A 17,671-nucleotide genomic window follows, 5' to 3' on the forward strand; every position below is an offset into this window, starting at 1 on the left:
CTTTTTTCCGGAAGCGGAAGCAGGAGCGGGAGCAGCCGCGGACAGCAGGGAGTGAAGGGAAGGTCCGGCTGGACGGGGTAAGTTTCTCCTTTCTTGTGTAAATGTGTGTTCGCGGTGCGCCTTCCTCCCTCCTCAGGGTGTGGGAGTGACTTCAGGCCTAAGATCCCAGCGCCCGGGCCCCCGCCCCTAGTAGATCCAGATGTTGCCGTTCCTGGTCGGGTTATCTTTTCTTTGGTGTGTGCACTCGCTCTGAGGCTGGTCCCTGCCCTTGGCTTTTCTGCCTTCGGTCCACGTAGAGGCTGTCTTTCTTTCGCTGGGTTCTTTTTCATAAAACCCCGCACTACCTCTGCGGGTCCCCCCCCCCCGCGCCGGGGTAAACCCCTCTTTCAAGAGGTGGGTTCGGAGCCCCCCCCCGCGCCCCCAGACTTTCTGCCCCGCCCCTGGAGGGCAGCTCCAGCCGCCCGGCTCCCGGAGAGTCCGCGTCCTCGCCCTGGTCCTGGGATTCGGGAACCCGCCCTCTCCTGAGACACCCTCCGTCCAGCCCCTCTGTCCTCGCGGCTCCTCAGGCCGGTCCTTCTGTCCCGCAGGCCTCCCCTGCGGAGTCAACCCTTCCCCGCACCCCGCGAAAGGGGAGGTGACCTGGGCCACCGTGTGACGCCCAGTGTTCTACGATCCCAAATTCCACCCCGCTGGAAAATGTGTTTTTCCAGTAGGCGGGCATTTTATTCAGTCACCATCTCGGTAAATACGTGGGCGATGCGGATCAGGAGAAGCAGAGACAGAAAGCGACTGAGACAAAAATAGAAAACTGAAAAGGAGGAAAGAATGAGGGAAAACCAATGGGGACTTAGAGGATGGGTGAGGGACTTGTAAAGAGGCAGTAAAATGGAATAGATTTAGCTTTGAAAGTCGCAGGTGAATAAAATAGAGAAGTGAGTAAAAAAGCCAGATCTGCAGGAATTGGAAAGCAACTCTTAAAGGGCTAGGGTTTCTTTTAACGGCCTTGAGTGGCAAGAACAAGAAATAAGAAACTTGTCTGAATCCCTCCTGGGACAGTGGGCAGCAGAGGCCTGTCTCTCCCACATGGTGAGGTCTTCCCTGTGTGTGTGTGTGTGTGTGTGTGTGTGTGTGTGTGTGTGTGTGCGCGCGCGCGCAAAAGGGGTAGGTTGATTCTAAGCTTTAAACTGTATCTTTTCAACTTTCAAGATCATCCTCTAAAGACTCACGTGGTCTGAGGAAGAAGCCAGGAAGAGGAGGAAGGCTAAAGACAAGGAGTCAGGAATGGCTTTCTTTCAGGTAAAGTCACATTTTCATTTCATTCTCAGTCTTTCCTTGAAATACCCTTCTTTAGACTCACTCATCTTGTCTGGCCCTAAAGCATCCTGCCTGACAACTGATGTTCACATTCACCTGGCCGGTCCTTCAGGGCCTCTCACCCACTTAGACCTCATCTCCCCTTGACCCAATGACCTGGAGCTTGTGAAGAGGCCCCCCTGGGCATCATCCTGGGCGGGGCTAGTGGGCGGCAGGGATTGTTTAGGGCTCCAGCTGGATGCACAGTCTGCTCCCTGTCAACCAGGATCAAGAAGCTGCACATGGAAGTCAGGTATTAATATGCACAATACCTGGTAAACGCTAGAAATTAGGTTAATTAGGGGAAATTTGTTCTGACTTTACCTAAAGCAATCGAAGGTAAGTGATTGACTTTAAATATTAATGATGGGAATGGAATCAAAAGTTCAGCAGTTCCCATTGAGGCTCAGTGGTTCACGAATCCGACTAGGAACCACGAGGTTGTGGGTTCGATCCCTGGCCTCGCTCAGTGGGTTAAGGATCCGACTTTGCCATGAGCTGTGGTGTAAGTCACAGACGTGGCTCAGATCCCGAGTTGCTGTGGCTCTGGCGTAGGCCGGCAGCTACAGCTCAGATTAGACCCCTAGCCTGGAAACCTCCATATGCAGCAGGAGCGGCCCCAGAAAAAGGCAAAAAGACAAAAGAAAAAGAAAAAAGAAAGTTCAGAAACAGAAGTGGTGGAGGGTCTTTTTTTCTATCCTCAAATATAAATTATGAAGTCAACCTAAATCTCATGACAGTTGGAAAGTCTTTAAATCACTTTCATCATCTCCATTCCTCAGAGGTTACCTTTTCACTTTGTGTGTTGTGTACTTTTTTTTCATCTTTTCTTTTTAAGGCCGCACCTGCAGCATATGGAAATTCCCACGCTAGGGATTGAATCGGATTTGCAGCTGCCCGCCTACACCACAGCCACACAGCAAGACCAGATCCAAGCTGCACCTGTGACTTATGCTGCAGCTTGTGACAGCACCGGGTCACACCCACAGCCTCATGGATCCTAGTCGGGTTCTTAACCTGCTGAGCCATAGCCAGAACGCCTGTGTATTGTATACTTTGACACAGAAATTTTTACCATTGCAAGTTTGAGTCCAGCTTCATTCTTTTGCGGGTAGATCTAGTTTCTGAGTACCATTCATTAATTGAGACCGACCTTTGCCCTTTTTGTGGACTTGGTATCTTCATCAGTACAATTTACACACATTCCAAGAATCAGTCCTTCCTTCCTTCCTTTCCTTCTTTCTTCCCTCCCTTCCTCCCTCCCTCCTGCCCTTCTTTCTTCCTTCCTTCCCCCCCTGACTTTTCTTTTTCTGCACAGCGTATGTACACCACAGCACTGACAGCAGCCAGAGCCGTAACAATGCCAGATCCGTAATCCTCTAGCCACCAGGGAGCTCCCTCCAAGAATAATTTCTAATGTTCTAATGTTTTCCTTTGTTTTATGTATCTATGCTTATGCCAATTCCACCTCATCTTGATTACTTTTTTTTTTTTTTTTTAAACCATACCTAAGGCATGTGGAAGTTCCCATCTGGCACTACCAAATCCTTAATCAGCTGTGCACAGGAGAACTTCAACTTTGTAATATGTTTGGAAATCTAAAAATGACTACTCTATTTTCTTTTTCAAGAATATCATGGCTGGGAGTTCCCACTGTGGCTCAGTGGATTAAGAACCCCACCAGTATCCATGCAAATTCAGGTTTGATCCCTGGCCTTGCTCAGTGAGTTAAGGATCTGGCATTGCCACAGGCTGCGGCATAGGGCACAGAATCTGGTGTAGCTGTGGCTTAGGCTGGCAACTGCAGCGCCAGTTCAGTCCCTAGCCCAGGAACTTCCATATGCTGCAGATGTGGCCCTAAAAAGAAAAAAAAAAATAATATTATGGCTGTTTGTGGTCCCTTGAGATTCTTTATGAATTTCAGCATATTTTTTTATTAGTGCAAAAAATTTTTTTGGAAATTTTGGCAGGGCTTCTGTTGAATCTATATCACACATGTGGTAATATGGTGATTTTAAGACTATTAAGTCGTCTTGGAGTTCCTGTTGTGGCTCAGTGGTAATGAACCCACCTAGTATCCATGAGGATGGGGGTTTGATCCCTAGCCCCACTCAGTGGGTTGAGGAACCACGTTGCCATGAACTGTGGTGTAGGCCACAGATATGGCTTGGATCCTGTGTTGCTGTGGCTGTAGCATCTGGTGTGGCTGTGGCTGTGTCTGTGGTGTAGGCCGGTACCTGCAGCTCCGGTTCGACCCCTAGCCTGGGAACTTCCATATGCCACAAGTATGGCCCTAAAAAGCAAAAAAAAAAAAAAAAAAAAAACAAAAAAACAAAAAAAAAAACTTCTTCTAATCCACAAAATGCAGGGTGTGCTTAAATTTATTTATACATCTTTAGATTTCTTTTAGCAACATTTTGTAATTGTGTACAAGTCTTTCATCTCCTTGGCTAATTTTTTCCTAAGTATTCTCTTTTCATGCTATAGTAAGTGATTTTTTTCTAACTTTCTTTTGATTTTGTTTACTGTGTATAGAAATTCAGCTGATTTTTGTGTGCTGACTTTTAATGCTGCAACTTTTCTGAAGCTGTTTTTTGAAGTAATAGTTTTCTCAAAGAATCTTTTGGTTTGTGGTTGTAAAACCTTGCCACCTACAAAAAAAAAAGATAATTTTAGTTCTTTTTTAATTTGGATAACTTTGATTTCTTTTTCTTGTCTAATAGCTCTGGCTAGTACCCTCTTTACTTTTTTGAACATTAGTGCAGAGTGCATTTTTCTCCTTCTTTGTTGTAAGCATTTGGCAGTGTAGATTTCCCCTTTATTATATCTCTGACTGTATGTTATAAATTTTGGTGTGTTGTTTTTTATTTTCATTCAGATATTTTTAGAATGTAATTGTGATTTCTATCTTGACTGCTTCTTTAAAAATGAGCTGTTTAGGGAGCAGAAACAAATCTGGCTAGTATCTATGAGGACTCAGGTTTGATCCCTGGCCTCACTCAGTGGGTTAAGGATCTGAAATTGCTGTGGCTGTGGTGTAGGCCAGCAGCTACAGCTCTTATTGAACCCTTAGCCTGGGAACCTCCAAATGTCTCAGGTGTGGCCCTAAAAAGACAACAAACAAACAAACAAAATCAAAAAACGGTTTAGGGAGTTCCCGTCGTGGCGCAGTGGTTAACGAATCCGACTAGGAACCATGAGGTTGCGGGTTCGATCCCTGCCCTTGCTCAGTGGGTTAACGATCCGGCGTTGCCGTGAGCTGTGGTGTAGGTTGCAGACACGGCTCGGATCCTGCGTTGCTGTGGCTCTGGCGTAGGCCGGTGGCTACAGCTCCGATTGGACCCTTAGCCTGGGAACCTCCATATGCTGCGGGAGCGGCCCAAGAAATAGCAACAATAACAACAACAACAACAACAACAAAAAGACAAAAGACAAAAAAAAAAAAACAAAAACAAAACAAAACGGTTTAATTTGCACATTTGAGTAATCTCTGTTTTTATTTGGCTTTTTTTTTTTTTTTTTTTTTTTGAGTCACATCCATGGCATATGGAGGTTCCCAGGCTAGGGGTCAAATTGGAGCTGCAGCTGCCAGCCTATGGCACAGCCACAGCAACGTCAGATCTGAGCTGCGTCTTTGACCTACACTGCAGCTCACTGCAACTCTGGAGTCTTAACCCATTGAGCAAGGCCAGGGATCAAACCAGAGTCCTCCTGGATATTAGCGGGTTCATTACCACTGAGCCATGATGGGAACTCCTGGCTCTTTATTTTTAGTTTTATTTCATTATGCTCTCATTTTTTTTTCCTTTTTCTTTTTGGCCACACCCGTGGCCAGTGAATGTTCCTGGGCCAGGGATCAAACTCATGCCACAACACTGATCCAAGCTGCTGCAGTGACAATGCTTGCCACCCTACAGGAGAACTCCTCATTGTGATCTCAGTATTGTTACATTTCTTAAGTTTTGTTTTGTGACCTAACATGTGTTCTGTCATGGAGAAAATTTCACATATGCTTGAAAAGGATGTGTTTTCCACTGTTGTTGAGTGGGGTATCCCACACATGTCTGTGAGATACAGTTGTTCTGTGCTTCCTTGTTCTTTTTATTTCCATCCATTGGTAATACCAAGGAACCGAGTTCTCAGACGAACGTTGTACTGGTGTCTATTTCTATTTTTATTTCTGTCAGTGTTTGCTTTATTTGGGGGGGAAGCTGTAATGTTAGATGTGTATGTAGTTATAGCTCTCGTCTCTTCTTGGTGAGGTAACTTTTATAATTATATCCTTTGTCTCTTGTATCATTTTGTGTCTTCACTTCTGGTGTAATATCCTTTTTTTTTTTTTTTTTTTTTTTTGCTATTTTAGGGCTGCACTCGCAGCATATGGAGGTTCCCAGGCGAGGGGCTGAATCAGAGCTGCAGCTGCCGGCCACAGCCACGCAAGATCCAACCTATATACCACAGCTCTCGGCAACGCCAGATCCTTAACCCTCTGAGTGAGGCCAGGGATCGAACCCACATCCTCATGGATCCTAGTCGGGTTCATTAACCACTGAACCACGAAGGGAGCTCTGAGGGTGGAATATCTTCTCCGTCCTTTCACTTTTTGCCTTTCTTTTTCCTTAAAATTGTAAATGTGCACGTTTCCATCTTTCCTACAGGTTTCCTGTCTCTTGCTCTTGTTCTCTCTTCCCTCCGGTTACTCGCTCTCGTGGTCCCTGCTCAGGCACACTGTACTCTGCTGACGTGCAGGAGCCCTGGCCCCCATGCCTCCACTGCAGCCTCAGAGGGAATGCATCCAGTGTTTCCTTCTGATGAGGACATTTTGTGAAATGTTCTTGCTTAATACAGTTTCTTTTTTTCCTTATTCATTTTCGTCATGATTTTTAGTTTTCCAGGTAGTTTCAACCTTTCTGTTGTGATAAATTTTTTTCTTAATATTTGAAATTAATGTGTGATAGTAATAACATTCCTGATTTGTCTGTGTGTGTGTGTATGTGTCTTTTTTGGATCTGAGCCACGTCTGCGACCTACACCACAGCTCATGGCAACGCCGGATCCTTAACCCACTGAGCAAGGCCAGGGATCAAACCTGCAACTTCATGGTTCCTAGTCGGATTTGTTTCCACTGTGCCTCGATGAGAACTCCTATTATTTTGTCTTTTTAGCGTCACACCCTCAGTATATGGAGGTTCCCAGGCTAGGGCTCTAATCGGAGTGAGTGAGGCTAGGGATCGAACCTGCATCCTCATGGATACTAGTCGGATTCGTTTCTGCTGAGCCACAATGGGAGCTCCTCCAATATCCTTTTAATGGTTCAAATAATCAGATTACTAAAGTTATGTACATTCATGTGTGTGCCTTCATCTCTAATGACCTTTTGTACCTCTCCATGTTGTTCACCTTGAACTTCTTTCTGACTTGCTCAGGGGAGCCTGTGTGAATGTACCTTTTTTTTTTTTTTGTTCTCCACATCCGCGGCATGTGAAAGTTCCAGGGCCAAAGATTGAACCCTTGGTAGAGCTGCAACCCAAACCTCGGCAGTGACAATGCGAGATCCTGCTAGGCCGCCAGGGCACTCCTGTGTGTGTGTGCATGTGAGAATGTACTTTGAATGCTCTTTCTGCTCCTTAACGTTTTTCTTCCTTAGCTGCAGTTTCAAGAGCCCGGCCCCTTCGTTCATGTCATTGCCGTGTCCTTTCTTAGCTTCCTGACGTGAGCTGAGTTTCTCAGGCTGCCTCTGACAGTTTTCTCCTCCCTAAGATGGGAACAGATGTTTCTTCAGTGAGCTATGATGTGGATAAAAAGTTCAGAAGCATGAGTTCCCAAGTGGCACAGCAGGTTAGGGATCTGGTGGTATCACTGCTGTGGCTCAGGTCACTGCTGGGGCTTGTTTTTTTTATTTGGTTTGTTTTTTTGTTTTTTTAGGGCTGCACTTAGGGCGTATGGGAGTTCCCACTTTTACCCATTAGTCTTTCCTTTTGTGGGGGGGTGCCTCACCTATGGCATATGGAAGTTCAGTGCTGGATCCCCGACCCTCTGAGCAAGGGCGGGAATCGAGCCCACATCCTCATGGATACTAGTCGGATTCATTTCTGCTACGCCATGACAGGAACTCCTGCTGGGGCTTGTGTTTGATACCTGGCCTAGAAACTTCCTCAACCAATGGACATAACCAAAAAAAAAAAGTTCATAACCATAAAGCACTTTGAGTGACGCTTAGAATATACAAGTATTCAAGCACCTTTAGTCATTGCTGTTATTATCGTCAGAATTTAAGATTCTGACTTTTTTTTTTTGTCTTTCTAGGACTGCGCTCAAGGCATATGGAAGTTCCCAGGCTAGGGGTCAAATCAGAGCTGCAGCTGCCAGCCTATGCCACAGGCACAGCAATGCCAGATCCAAGCCGTGTCTGTGACCTGCAACAGCTCACAGCAATGTCAGATTCTTAACCCACTGAGTGAGTCTAGGGGTTGAACCCACGTCCTCATGGATCCTTGTTGGGTTTGTTACCACTGAGCCACAATGGGGACCCCAAGATTCTGACTTTTAAAAGCCCCTGTGGAATTTGTCATCTCTTGAAGACACCACTCATGCTGTAGTTCATTTAGATCTTGAGCACGACTCAGTGTATAGAACGCAATACCTAACACTTTAGTGTAGACAACCCATTGTTGAATTCTTAGCATAGGTTTCATGTATTGTCCACAAAAAAAATGGAAAATGATCATGATTGGAGGACGCCCTAATGTATGTGAAAAGCATAAAAAATAAAACTTAGAGATCCCTGGAGTTCATCTATAGCAAAGCGAGTTAAGGATCCAGTATTGTCACTGCAGTGGCTTGGGTCTCTGCTGTGGCACAGATTCAGTCCCTAACTAGTGAACTTCCGCATGCCTTGGGCACAGCTCAAAAAAAAAAAAAAAATTAGGAGTTCCTGCCGTGGCTCAGCGGAAACAAATCCAACTAGGAACCATGAGGTTGCGGCTTCGGTCCCTGGCCTCGATCAGTGGGTTAAGCATCCAGCATTGCCATGAGCTGTGGTGCAGGTCACAGACAAGGCTCGGATGCTGTGTTGCTGTGGCTGTGTTGTAGGCCAGCAGCCACAGCTCCTATTTGACCCCTAGCCTGGGAACCTCCGAAAGTGCAGCCCTAAAAAGACCAAAAAAAAAAAAAAAAAAAAAAATTACAGACTTCTAATTTGCTCCAAATACCATTGCATATATCTGTCAGAAAACATACTTCCACTGACCTGATCCTCGTTTTGTGTGCAAAGAACAACTGCTCTCATGGCCACTTGATGATACATATTGTCGTTTTTAGGGACGGTTGACTTTTGAGGATTTGACCATCGAGTTCTCCCAGGAGGAGTGGGACTGCCTGGACCCTGCTCAGAGGGCCTTGTACTGGGACGTGATGCTGGAGACCTTCAGAAACCTGCTCTCCCTGGGTGAGCATCGCTTCCTCCGGAAGTCGGGATCTGCCCTTGGGTATCTTTGCGTTTTCCCTCGTGTGCCTCTTCCAAGCCCCTGTTTTACTCAGCTGATCTGAAATGCCTGTTAACGGAGACATGGAAAGCTTCATGATGGGTGTCAGGAGTTTAAACGAACCTTTTCCTCTGATGATCTGCTCATCTTATGATACCCCCAGGGTTGTTTCAGAGCTTATGTATCTATTCAACTCGGTCCAAATTTTATTTTTTATTTTTTAAATTTTCTTTTTATTTTTTCGCTGTCCCATGGCACATTAGGTCCCTGGGCTGGGGATCAGATTCAAGGCGTGGTCACAACCCATGGCGCAGCCACAGCAGTGCTGGATCTCTTAGCCCGCTGTGCTGGGCTGGGATTGAACCTGCGTCTTGGCGCTGCAGAGATGCTGCTGATCCTCTTGCCCCAGAGTGGCAAGTACTTCTGAACATTTTAACATACCCACTTTCCTGTTTTTTTTATCCATGTGCTTTTTTTTTTTTTTTTTTTTAACGGTGCCCATGGCATGTGGAAAGTCCTGGGCCAGGGATGGAACCCATGCCATAGTTGTGATCTGCACTACAGCTGCAGCAACATAGGATCCTTAACCCGATATGCCACTGGGGAACTTCCTTTCTCCCCGTGTGCTCTTTTTTTTTTTTTTTTTTTTTTTTTTTGTCTTTTTGCCTTTTCTAGGGCTGCTCCTGCGGTATATGGAGGTTCCCAGGCTAGGGGTCTAATTGGAGCTGTAGCTGCCAGCCAACACCACATCCACAGCAACGCCAGATCCGAGCCGTGTCTGCAACCTACACCACAGCTCACGGCAACGCTGGATCCTTCACCCACTGAGCGAGGCCAGGGATCGAACCTGCAACCTCATGGTTCCTAGTCGGATTTGTTAACCACTGCGCCACGATGGGAACTCCCCCATGTGCTCTTGATTTAGGAGTTCTAGGAGGTTTCTTCACATCACACTATTCCCTGTGTGTGCCAGGGCAGCAATGAGTGAATGTTTGAAATCTTCGCATCTATAATGTCCTCAATCCTTAGCTTAAGAAAGACTTCAGATTCTGGAAAGGCTGCAGCAAATCACATTTTTTTTTCTTTTGCCTTTTTTTTTTTTTTCTTTTTGGCTTTTTTGCCCACCCCGAGGCATGTGGCGTTCCCAGGCCAGGGATCATATAAGAGTTGCATTTGCAACCTCTGCTGCGGAAACGCAGGATCCTTAACCTACTGAACGAGGCCAGGGGTTGAACCCCCATCCCAGGACTCCAGAGACATTGCAGATCCTGTTGCACCATAGTGGGAACTCCATGTTTCTTTCTTTCATTTTATTTTATTTTATTTTATTTTATTTTATTATTTTATTTTATTTTATTTTATTTTATTATTTTATTATTTTATTTTATTATTTTATTTTATTTTACTTTATTTTATTTTATTTTATTTTTACCACTGCACCTGTGGCACATGGAAGTCCCCGGGCTAGGGGTCGAATCAGAGCTACAAAGGACTATGCCACAGCCATGGCAGCACAGACTTTATAGTGGGGGGGGGTGCTGGGTTGTGGAGAGTGATGTGAATGCCTTGGGGGGGGTGTATCACATTGAACCCAGGTCAGATCTCAGAAGGTTCTAGGGGAAGCCTTGTTATTGATAGTGTTTTGAAAACTCTCCCCTTATTAGAGAACTCTCTGGGAATATGGAAGTTTTATTTATCATCGTGAGCTGTCAGAGGCAGTTGTGCTTCGTGTAACTTATCCCTCTGTCCTTCATCGTGTAAAAGGTGTTATTTCATCCTCTGGCGGGGCTGCGGCTTCTAAAGATACAGAGGTAGTGTCTTTATCATGATCTACAACACGCTGCCGTCTGGCCCCTGTGAACCCTGTGCTTAACTTTGAGGAGTATGGGGGGGGGCTTGTAAAGGGGGCCTCCTGCCCTGCAACCCTCTCTCAGACTCGATTCCATTGGATGCTCAGCTCTCAGTCCACATAGAGAAGAGCTGAGGCCTCCAGACCCCAATCCCTGAACCTCACCAGGTTCCATCCTCAGCTGATGTTCTCAGGAGACCTCGTCGGAAGATGGACAAACACTGGCTGCTCTCTGAGTCTGTCCGGGCCCTCAGAGCCTGCATGCAGCTGCCTCGAGCCCTGTCTGTGTGTTGACACCCCTGAGACGTTTCTTCTTTTCTGCTTTTGCCACACGCTTCAGAGTAGCAGCCAGGAAGATAGGTGTGTCACTTAGGAAAAGTGACAGTAAACCTGTCCCTAGCAGGTGCATCTTTCAGGCTCTGAATCTGGCAGGTGGGGTGGAAAGCATGGTTCCGTCTGAAGGCCTTACAGTATCTGACTCCCATTTCGTGCCGTTTTTTCCACTCCTGGACTTCTCTGCGTAGTCGTAGAGGGATATGCTCTCAGATTCCATACGCTCCTACGTTCGCATAGCTTGGCCTCGGATATGTGGTTTTGGAAGACAGAGTCCTAGGGTCGGAAGTGTGTTTCCAGTTTCTTTGCTGTGCTAGTCCACCCTCAGTCACCGGTCAACTGCTGATGAAGACTCGGAGGAGTGGGTGTTATGGACTAACAGAAAATTCCGGTGGAGAGCAGTTTCCCTCCTGTGTCGTAGTGTTTTCCTCCTGTGCACTCGGTCACCACTTCAAGCTGTTTGTTGACGAGCGTGGTCAGCGTGTCCTGTGATGTGAAATAGGAAGTATCACCACAGCGTGGCTAAGTCTTCTCCAAGTTTTTTTATGTGGTTTTGAGGAATGTCACAAATGCTTGTTTCAAGGGCGCCATGACTGTTTTCACATGTGCTAAGGACCATCCCCTCTGAGCTTCAGTAGGTGATAAAGGATTTTCTCCCCGGGGGCAGACAGCGTTGTTCACAGCAGTGACAGTGTCAGATCCTTAACCCCTTGGCCACCAGGAAACTCCTGGCATTTTATTTATTTATTTTTTTAGGGCCGCTTCCGTGGCATATGGAACTTCCAGGGCCAAGGATTGAATCTGAGCCACAGTAGTGCCCCATGCTGAAGCTGCAGCAACACAGGATCCTTTAATCCATTGCGCTGGGCTGGGGATCAGACTCAAACCTCTGCAGCAACCTGAGCTACCAACACTACAGTAGGATTCTTAACCCATTGTGCCACCGTTCGAATGCCCTCCTGAAATTTTTTTTTGAACACAGGTCCTCTTTTGAGGCAAAACAGGACCTCTTTTGTGTAGTCATTTGCCTTTTCTTCTTCTCTTCTTTATTGAAGTTTAAATAACTTAGACACGTTATAAATTTAATGTGTACAGTGTGATGATTTGACATACATTTATTTATACTGGAAAACGATTCCCTTGGTGGGTTTTTTTGTTTGTTTGTTTATTTTGTGTTCTTTTCGGTGGGAGTTCCTAGGCCAGGGATCCTAGCCACCGCAGTGACAATGCTGGGTCCCTAACCAGGGAAATCCTTCCGTAGTTTTCTTAACACGTTTATCCACTCACTTAATTACAGTGCTTTTTGTGACATGAGAACATTTAAGTTCTAATGGCTGAACTTGCAGTCAGGTACCACTGTATTGATATATATAATGACATGCTGTGTATTTGATTCCTACAACTCTTGCCACTTATAACTGGAAATGTGTTCTTTAGACCAGTGTATCCCCATTCTACCAACTCCAGCCCCTACTTTTTCTTTCTGTTAGTTTGACTATTTATTTATGTATCTGTTTATTTATTCATTTCTCTTTTTGGTCACCCCTCGGCATATGGAATTAATTCCCTGGCCGGGGATCAGATCTGAGCCACAGTTGTGACCCAGGCCATAGCTGTAGCAATGCCAGATCCTTTAACCTTCTGAGCCATGCTTCTTTTTGGGTACATAGATTTTTAGGAGATATTTAGAAAAATACTTTTTTTTTTTTTTTTTTAATCTTTTGGAGCTCCTGCTGTGGTGCAGTGGATTAAGTATCCTGCATTGCCAAAGCTGTAGGTCACGGCTGCTGCTCGGATTCCATCCCTGGTTGGGGAACTTCCATATACTGTGGGTGCAGCAATTGAAAAAGAAGAAAAGAAAAAAAATCTGTTTTATGAAACTCTCAGCTTTCTCTATTCTGTATTCATTTCCCAATTCTAAACTGCTACGCATTGATTTTAGTCATGGATAAGCTAGTTTGGGGGTTATTTATTGTTACAACATAGCTATTTTTTTTAGTATTTTACATGTAAAAACTATTCAGTATATACATACAGTATAATATTTTCTCAGTTATGGGATACCAATATGTTTACTGTTTATTGGTAAGTGCTTCGACCTCATGGTTGAAAAATACCCTTTCTGGAGTTCCTTTGTGGTTCAATGGGTTAAGAATACAGCGTTGTCACTGCAGTGCCTTGTATTACTGCCGTGGCGCGGGTTTGAGCCTTAACCCTGGAACTTCCTCATGCTGTGGATGTGGCCAAGAAAAGAAAAATACAGACTTCCTGTCTTGGCGCATTGGAAAGGAAACCGCCTAGGAACCGTGAGGTTGTGAGTTCAATCCCTGGCCTCGCTAGTGGGTTAAGAATATGGTGATGCTGTGAGCTGTTGTGTAGGTCACAGATGTGGCTCAGATCTGGTGTTGCTGCAGCTCTGGCGTAGGCTGGCAGCAATAGCTCCAGTTGGACCCCTAGCCTGGGAACCTCCATATGCCGCGGGTGCAGCCCTAAAAAGATAAAAAAAAAAATACAATTTCTTTGATAACTAGCAGAAATTTTACCCAGGTGTTTTGGTTATAGGTTGTTTGAAAATACAGTGTCTAAGTAGGATTACCTCGGATCACTTTATCTTTAGTTAAGAATCACCGGGGAGTTCTCATCGTGGCTCAGTGGTTAACGAATCCAACTAGGAACCATGAGGTTGTGGGTTCGATCCCTGGCCTTGCTCAGTGGGTTAAGGATCCAGCATTGTCGTGAGCTGTGGTGTAGGTCGCAGACATGGCTCAGATCCCGTGTTGCTGTGGCTGTGGTGTAGGCCGGCGGCTATAGCTCCAATTAGACCGCTAGCCTGGGAACCTCCATGTGCCATGGGAGCAGCCCTAGAAAAGGCAAAAAAAAAAAAAAAAAAAAAAAAAGGATCATTGGGAGTTCTCATCCTGGTTCAGCGGAAACAAATCTGACTAGGATCCGTGAGGATGCAGGTTCGACCCCTGGCCTCCCTCAGTGGGTTTAAGAATCCGGTGTTGTCGAGAGCTGTGGTGTAGGCCAGCGGCTACAGCTCCGATTCAACCCCTAGCCTAGGAACCTCCATATGCCTTGGGTGTGACCCTCAAAAGGCAAAAAAAAAAAAGGAATCATTGGGGTTCCCTCTGTGGCTCAGTGGTAAGGAACCTCACTAGTATCCATGAGGACACAGCTTCGATCCCTGGCTTTGCTCCATGGGTGAAGGATCTGGTGTTGATGTGAGCTGAGGGGTGGGTCACAGACTCAGCTTGGATCCCATGTGGCTGTGGCTGAGCTATAGGCCAGCATCTGCAGCTCTGATTAGGCCCCTAGCCTGGGAACTTCCACATGCCTCAGATGCGGCCCCGTAAAACAGAAGCAAAAAAACAAGAAGAATCATTGCTTTTGTGTTCCTAAAGATTTTATTATCGTGGTTCACAAGTTTCTTTTCTCTGTTCTGTCTAAGCACTCGTTTGAGTGGACTCCCATGCATGTAGCGTGAAACATTTATGTATGAAATTGTGACGAATGGATCCTTAACGGTTCTTTATATCTTGTAGATATCTCTCATATATATGTGATGAAGATACTGCAACTGAAAGCAAACATTGATAGAGGAGTCGTGTTCCAAACACTGATCCTGGGAAGACAAGAATGGAGTGAAGTCAGACATTTTTACCTCAGAGAGAGCCAGGCAGATGATGACTTTAGGTTTCAGTGGAGAGAGAAGGAACGCAGTTACCACGGAATGCCTCTGGCCGTTAACGAATATCTCACCGAGACGAGAGATGACCCTGATAGAAGTGTCGCGGGAATCAAGTGTGCTGAGAAGAGGCCTGATGAAGGAAATGACAAAGGCATGCCCGCAAACCACAAGGGAAGTCTCGCGGAGGGAAGAGAGCCACAAATGCGAAGGGGTGCAGGACTCAAGCCTGTTGCTAACAGCCTGGCCTTGAGCTTTCCCGATGAACGGCGTGTTTTTAAAAGCGAAGAGAAAATCGATGAATTTAATCAAGCTGCTAAGAGTATCAGCAGTAGTGCCTCATTTTTACCCCTTCAAAGAATTTCTCCTAGTGTCCCAACGAACATGTCTCATACATACGGGAATGATTTTATGCCTCCTCCCTTGCTGACCCAGGACCAGAGCACCCAAAGTGAGAGACCTTACACCTGTCATCAGTGCGGCAAAACCTTTCATCAAGGCTTCAGCCTCACCCACGATCAGAAGATCCACCCAGACGAGAAAAATAATTGTGACGCGTGTTCTGAAATCTTTGATCAAAAGCCAGATCTCTCCATTCATCATAGTAGTCACACTGGCGAGAAACTTTACGACTATACCGAGTGTGGCACCACCCTTAGTCACGGCTCCCACATCCCCGGACACCAGATGATCCACCCAGAAGAGAACTTATATCAATGTGACGTCTATGACAAAGTGTTCAGTCAAAATTCATACCTTGCCGTTCATCAGAGAGTTCATCCTGGAGAGAAACCTTACGAGTGTAGTGAATGCGGCCTGACCTTTCGTCGGAAGTCTTACCTTACAAGACATTGGAGGATTCATACCGGGGAGAAACCTTTTGAATGTAACGAGTGTGGCAAGGCCTTCACTCAAAGAGGTTACCTGGCGAGTCATTATAGAATCCATACCGGGGAGAAACCTTACAAATGCAACGAGTGTGGCAAGGCCTTTAGCCACAGATCAACCCTTATTGGTCATCAGTTGATTCACAGCGGAGAGAAGCATTTCAAATGTTTTGAGTGCGGCAAAACTTTTTATAACGCCTCACACCTCATACAGCATCAGATAATCCATTCGGGAGATAAACCCTTTAAGTGCGATGTTTGTGGGAAATTCTTCCATCAGCTTTCACACCTCTCATTTCACCAGAGAATCCATACCGGCGAGAAACCTTACAAGTGCAATGATTGTGGCAGGGTCTTCAACCGGAAGTCAAACCTCGTGGTCCACGAGAGGATTCACACCGGAGAGAAGCCGTTCAAGTGCAGCGAGTGTGGCAGCACCTTCAGTCGGAAGGCCTCCCTGGTTCATCATCAGTTTGTCCACACTAGATAGACCCCTTCCACGAGTCGACAGCAGGTTGAAAAAAACTCCACTCGCATCTGAACCCTCACTGCACACCCGGGGAAATACCAAGGGGAGACCCTATTTATGCGACGCGTGTATTACGGTCTCTGTTCAAAACCGACCCTTTAACTTCACGGGAGGGGCTTGACGGGGTGAGACCGCGCAGGGGTGACGAGTGTGGAGCAGCCTCCCTTGGTGTCAGCTCATCCCTACAGGATAGAAATTGTAGAAAATGGGATGCATGTCTCAACATGTGTGGGCAAAATTCGTACCTTAAGGGGCGCCAACCTTTCATGTGTATAAAAACCTTGCGAATACGAATTGGCACATCCGTCAGTATACTTTGAGCCTGTCTTCCCATCAGGTTAATCCATGTTGGTGAGAGACTTGAAGCACGGGTTTTAGCAGGTGTCCACATGTTAGGCTTCATTGGAAAGTCACCCTGGGGAGAAATCTTGTAAGTGAACTTCACGTGACCAGGCTTTTAGGCAAGGAATTCATTCTTCAAGGAATGGATTTCGGAGAGCACCTCGCCCAGGCGTGGCTTGAATGCGGAAAAACCTTTACTCCCTGCTCACGTCTCACCAAGCAAGGATGATAATCCTTCTGGACAGAACATTACAGATGTACTGAATGCAGCAAACGTTCGAGTTAGTGCTCAGTCATCACTAGATGTCGGAATATTTATCCTGGAGAGAAACTACACAGATGGAATGTTGTAGCAAGGATTTTACCCAAGAGCACCAGAGGCGAACTTAACTGGAGTGATTGCTTTCAAATGCAGTGAATGGCAAAACCTTCACCATGAGTTCAAGTGCTGTGTGACAGCGGAAGAGAGTCCTTTGAAGAGAAACCAGACACATGTACGAGCCGAGACTTGATCCAGGCCTCACCGAGCCGTGGACGTCTCCGGGTCCATCTGTGAGGGAAGCCACAGGATGGAAGAGGCGTGCTAAGCCTTGTCCCTGCAGATCAAGTCTCTGAGACACAAAGGATTTGTTTTGGCGAGCAGCATTTCAAACGTCATGAACCTCGTAAAAATTTTCAAGTATCTGCGCCTTTGGTGTAATGAGAGAAATTGTACAGGTCAGAACCTATGGAGATTTCCAGAACATGGAAAGAAAATGACGAAGCAGTATGACTTGAGGGTTCACCAGTGAGCTCATGATGGGGAGGAGCCTTACAAAGGGAACGAGTCAGGTAAATGTTTGGAGCAAACCTTGCATCAGTCCACGTCTCTGACACTCCGCACTGGCAATTAAGACGTCCTGAGCTCTCCAAGATTGAGTTATTACATACGGCAGAGTCATTACAAGTTACAGAACATTAGAACTTATCACATAGTGTGTATATGACAGGATGGAGGGTGTGTGTAGGTATGGCCCTTATCTTAACTGGCATCTTTGATTTGTTTCCATTTTGATTTTTTTTTTCAGCCAAAAAGTCCATGTTTTGTTAGATTTACACATTTTTCTTTTCTGAGCTGTCAAACATGTTTTTATTCTTTCAATTTTTATTTCCATTTGTAAATTTCTAGTGTCTATTGCAGTATATTAAAAAGGCCACTTAATTCTT

The 17,671-nt window shown here is 45.8% G+C and overlaps 1 protein-coding gene across 1 annotated transcript; it reads left to right on the forward strand.

The window, feature by feature from the left end:
• Positions 1-27: 27 nt before the first annotated feature.
• On the forward strand, positions 28-17,671 carry LOC100624467 (uncharacterized). The gene is made up of 4 exons (XM_021097261.2): positions 28-77; positions 1,207-1,296; positions 8,674-8,800; positions 14,565-17,671. Exons 2-4 carry the CDS (start codon positions 1,282-1,284, stop codon positions 16,082-16,084), a joined length of 1,662 nt encoding a protein of 553 aa, XP_020952920.2. The 5' UTR covers positions 28-77; positions 1,207-1,281; the 3' UTR covers positions 16,085-17,671.

Source organism: Sus scrofa, chromosome 6 (assembly GCF_054392235.1).
Source record: "Sus scrofa isolate SSC_HxYL_T2T_F1_AM1 chromosome 6, Sscrofa_HxYL_maternal_Yorkshire_Landrace_v2.0, whole genome shotgun sequence".
In the NCBI taxonomy this organism is placed as follows: Eukaryota; Metazoa; Chordata; class Mammalia; order Artiodactyla; family Suidae; genus Sus; species Sus scrofa.

Coding starts and splice junctions, on each gene's coding strand:
- LOC100624467 (XM_021097261.2), top strand. Junction 8,801..14,564: donor CAGAAACCTGCTCTCCCTGG/GTGAGCATCGCT, acceptor TATATCTTGTAG/ATATCTCTCATATATATGTG.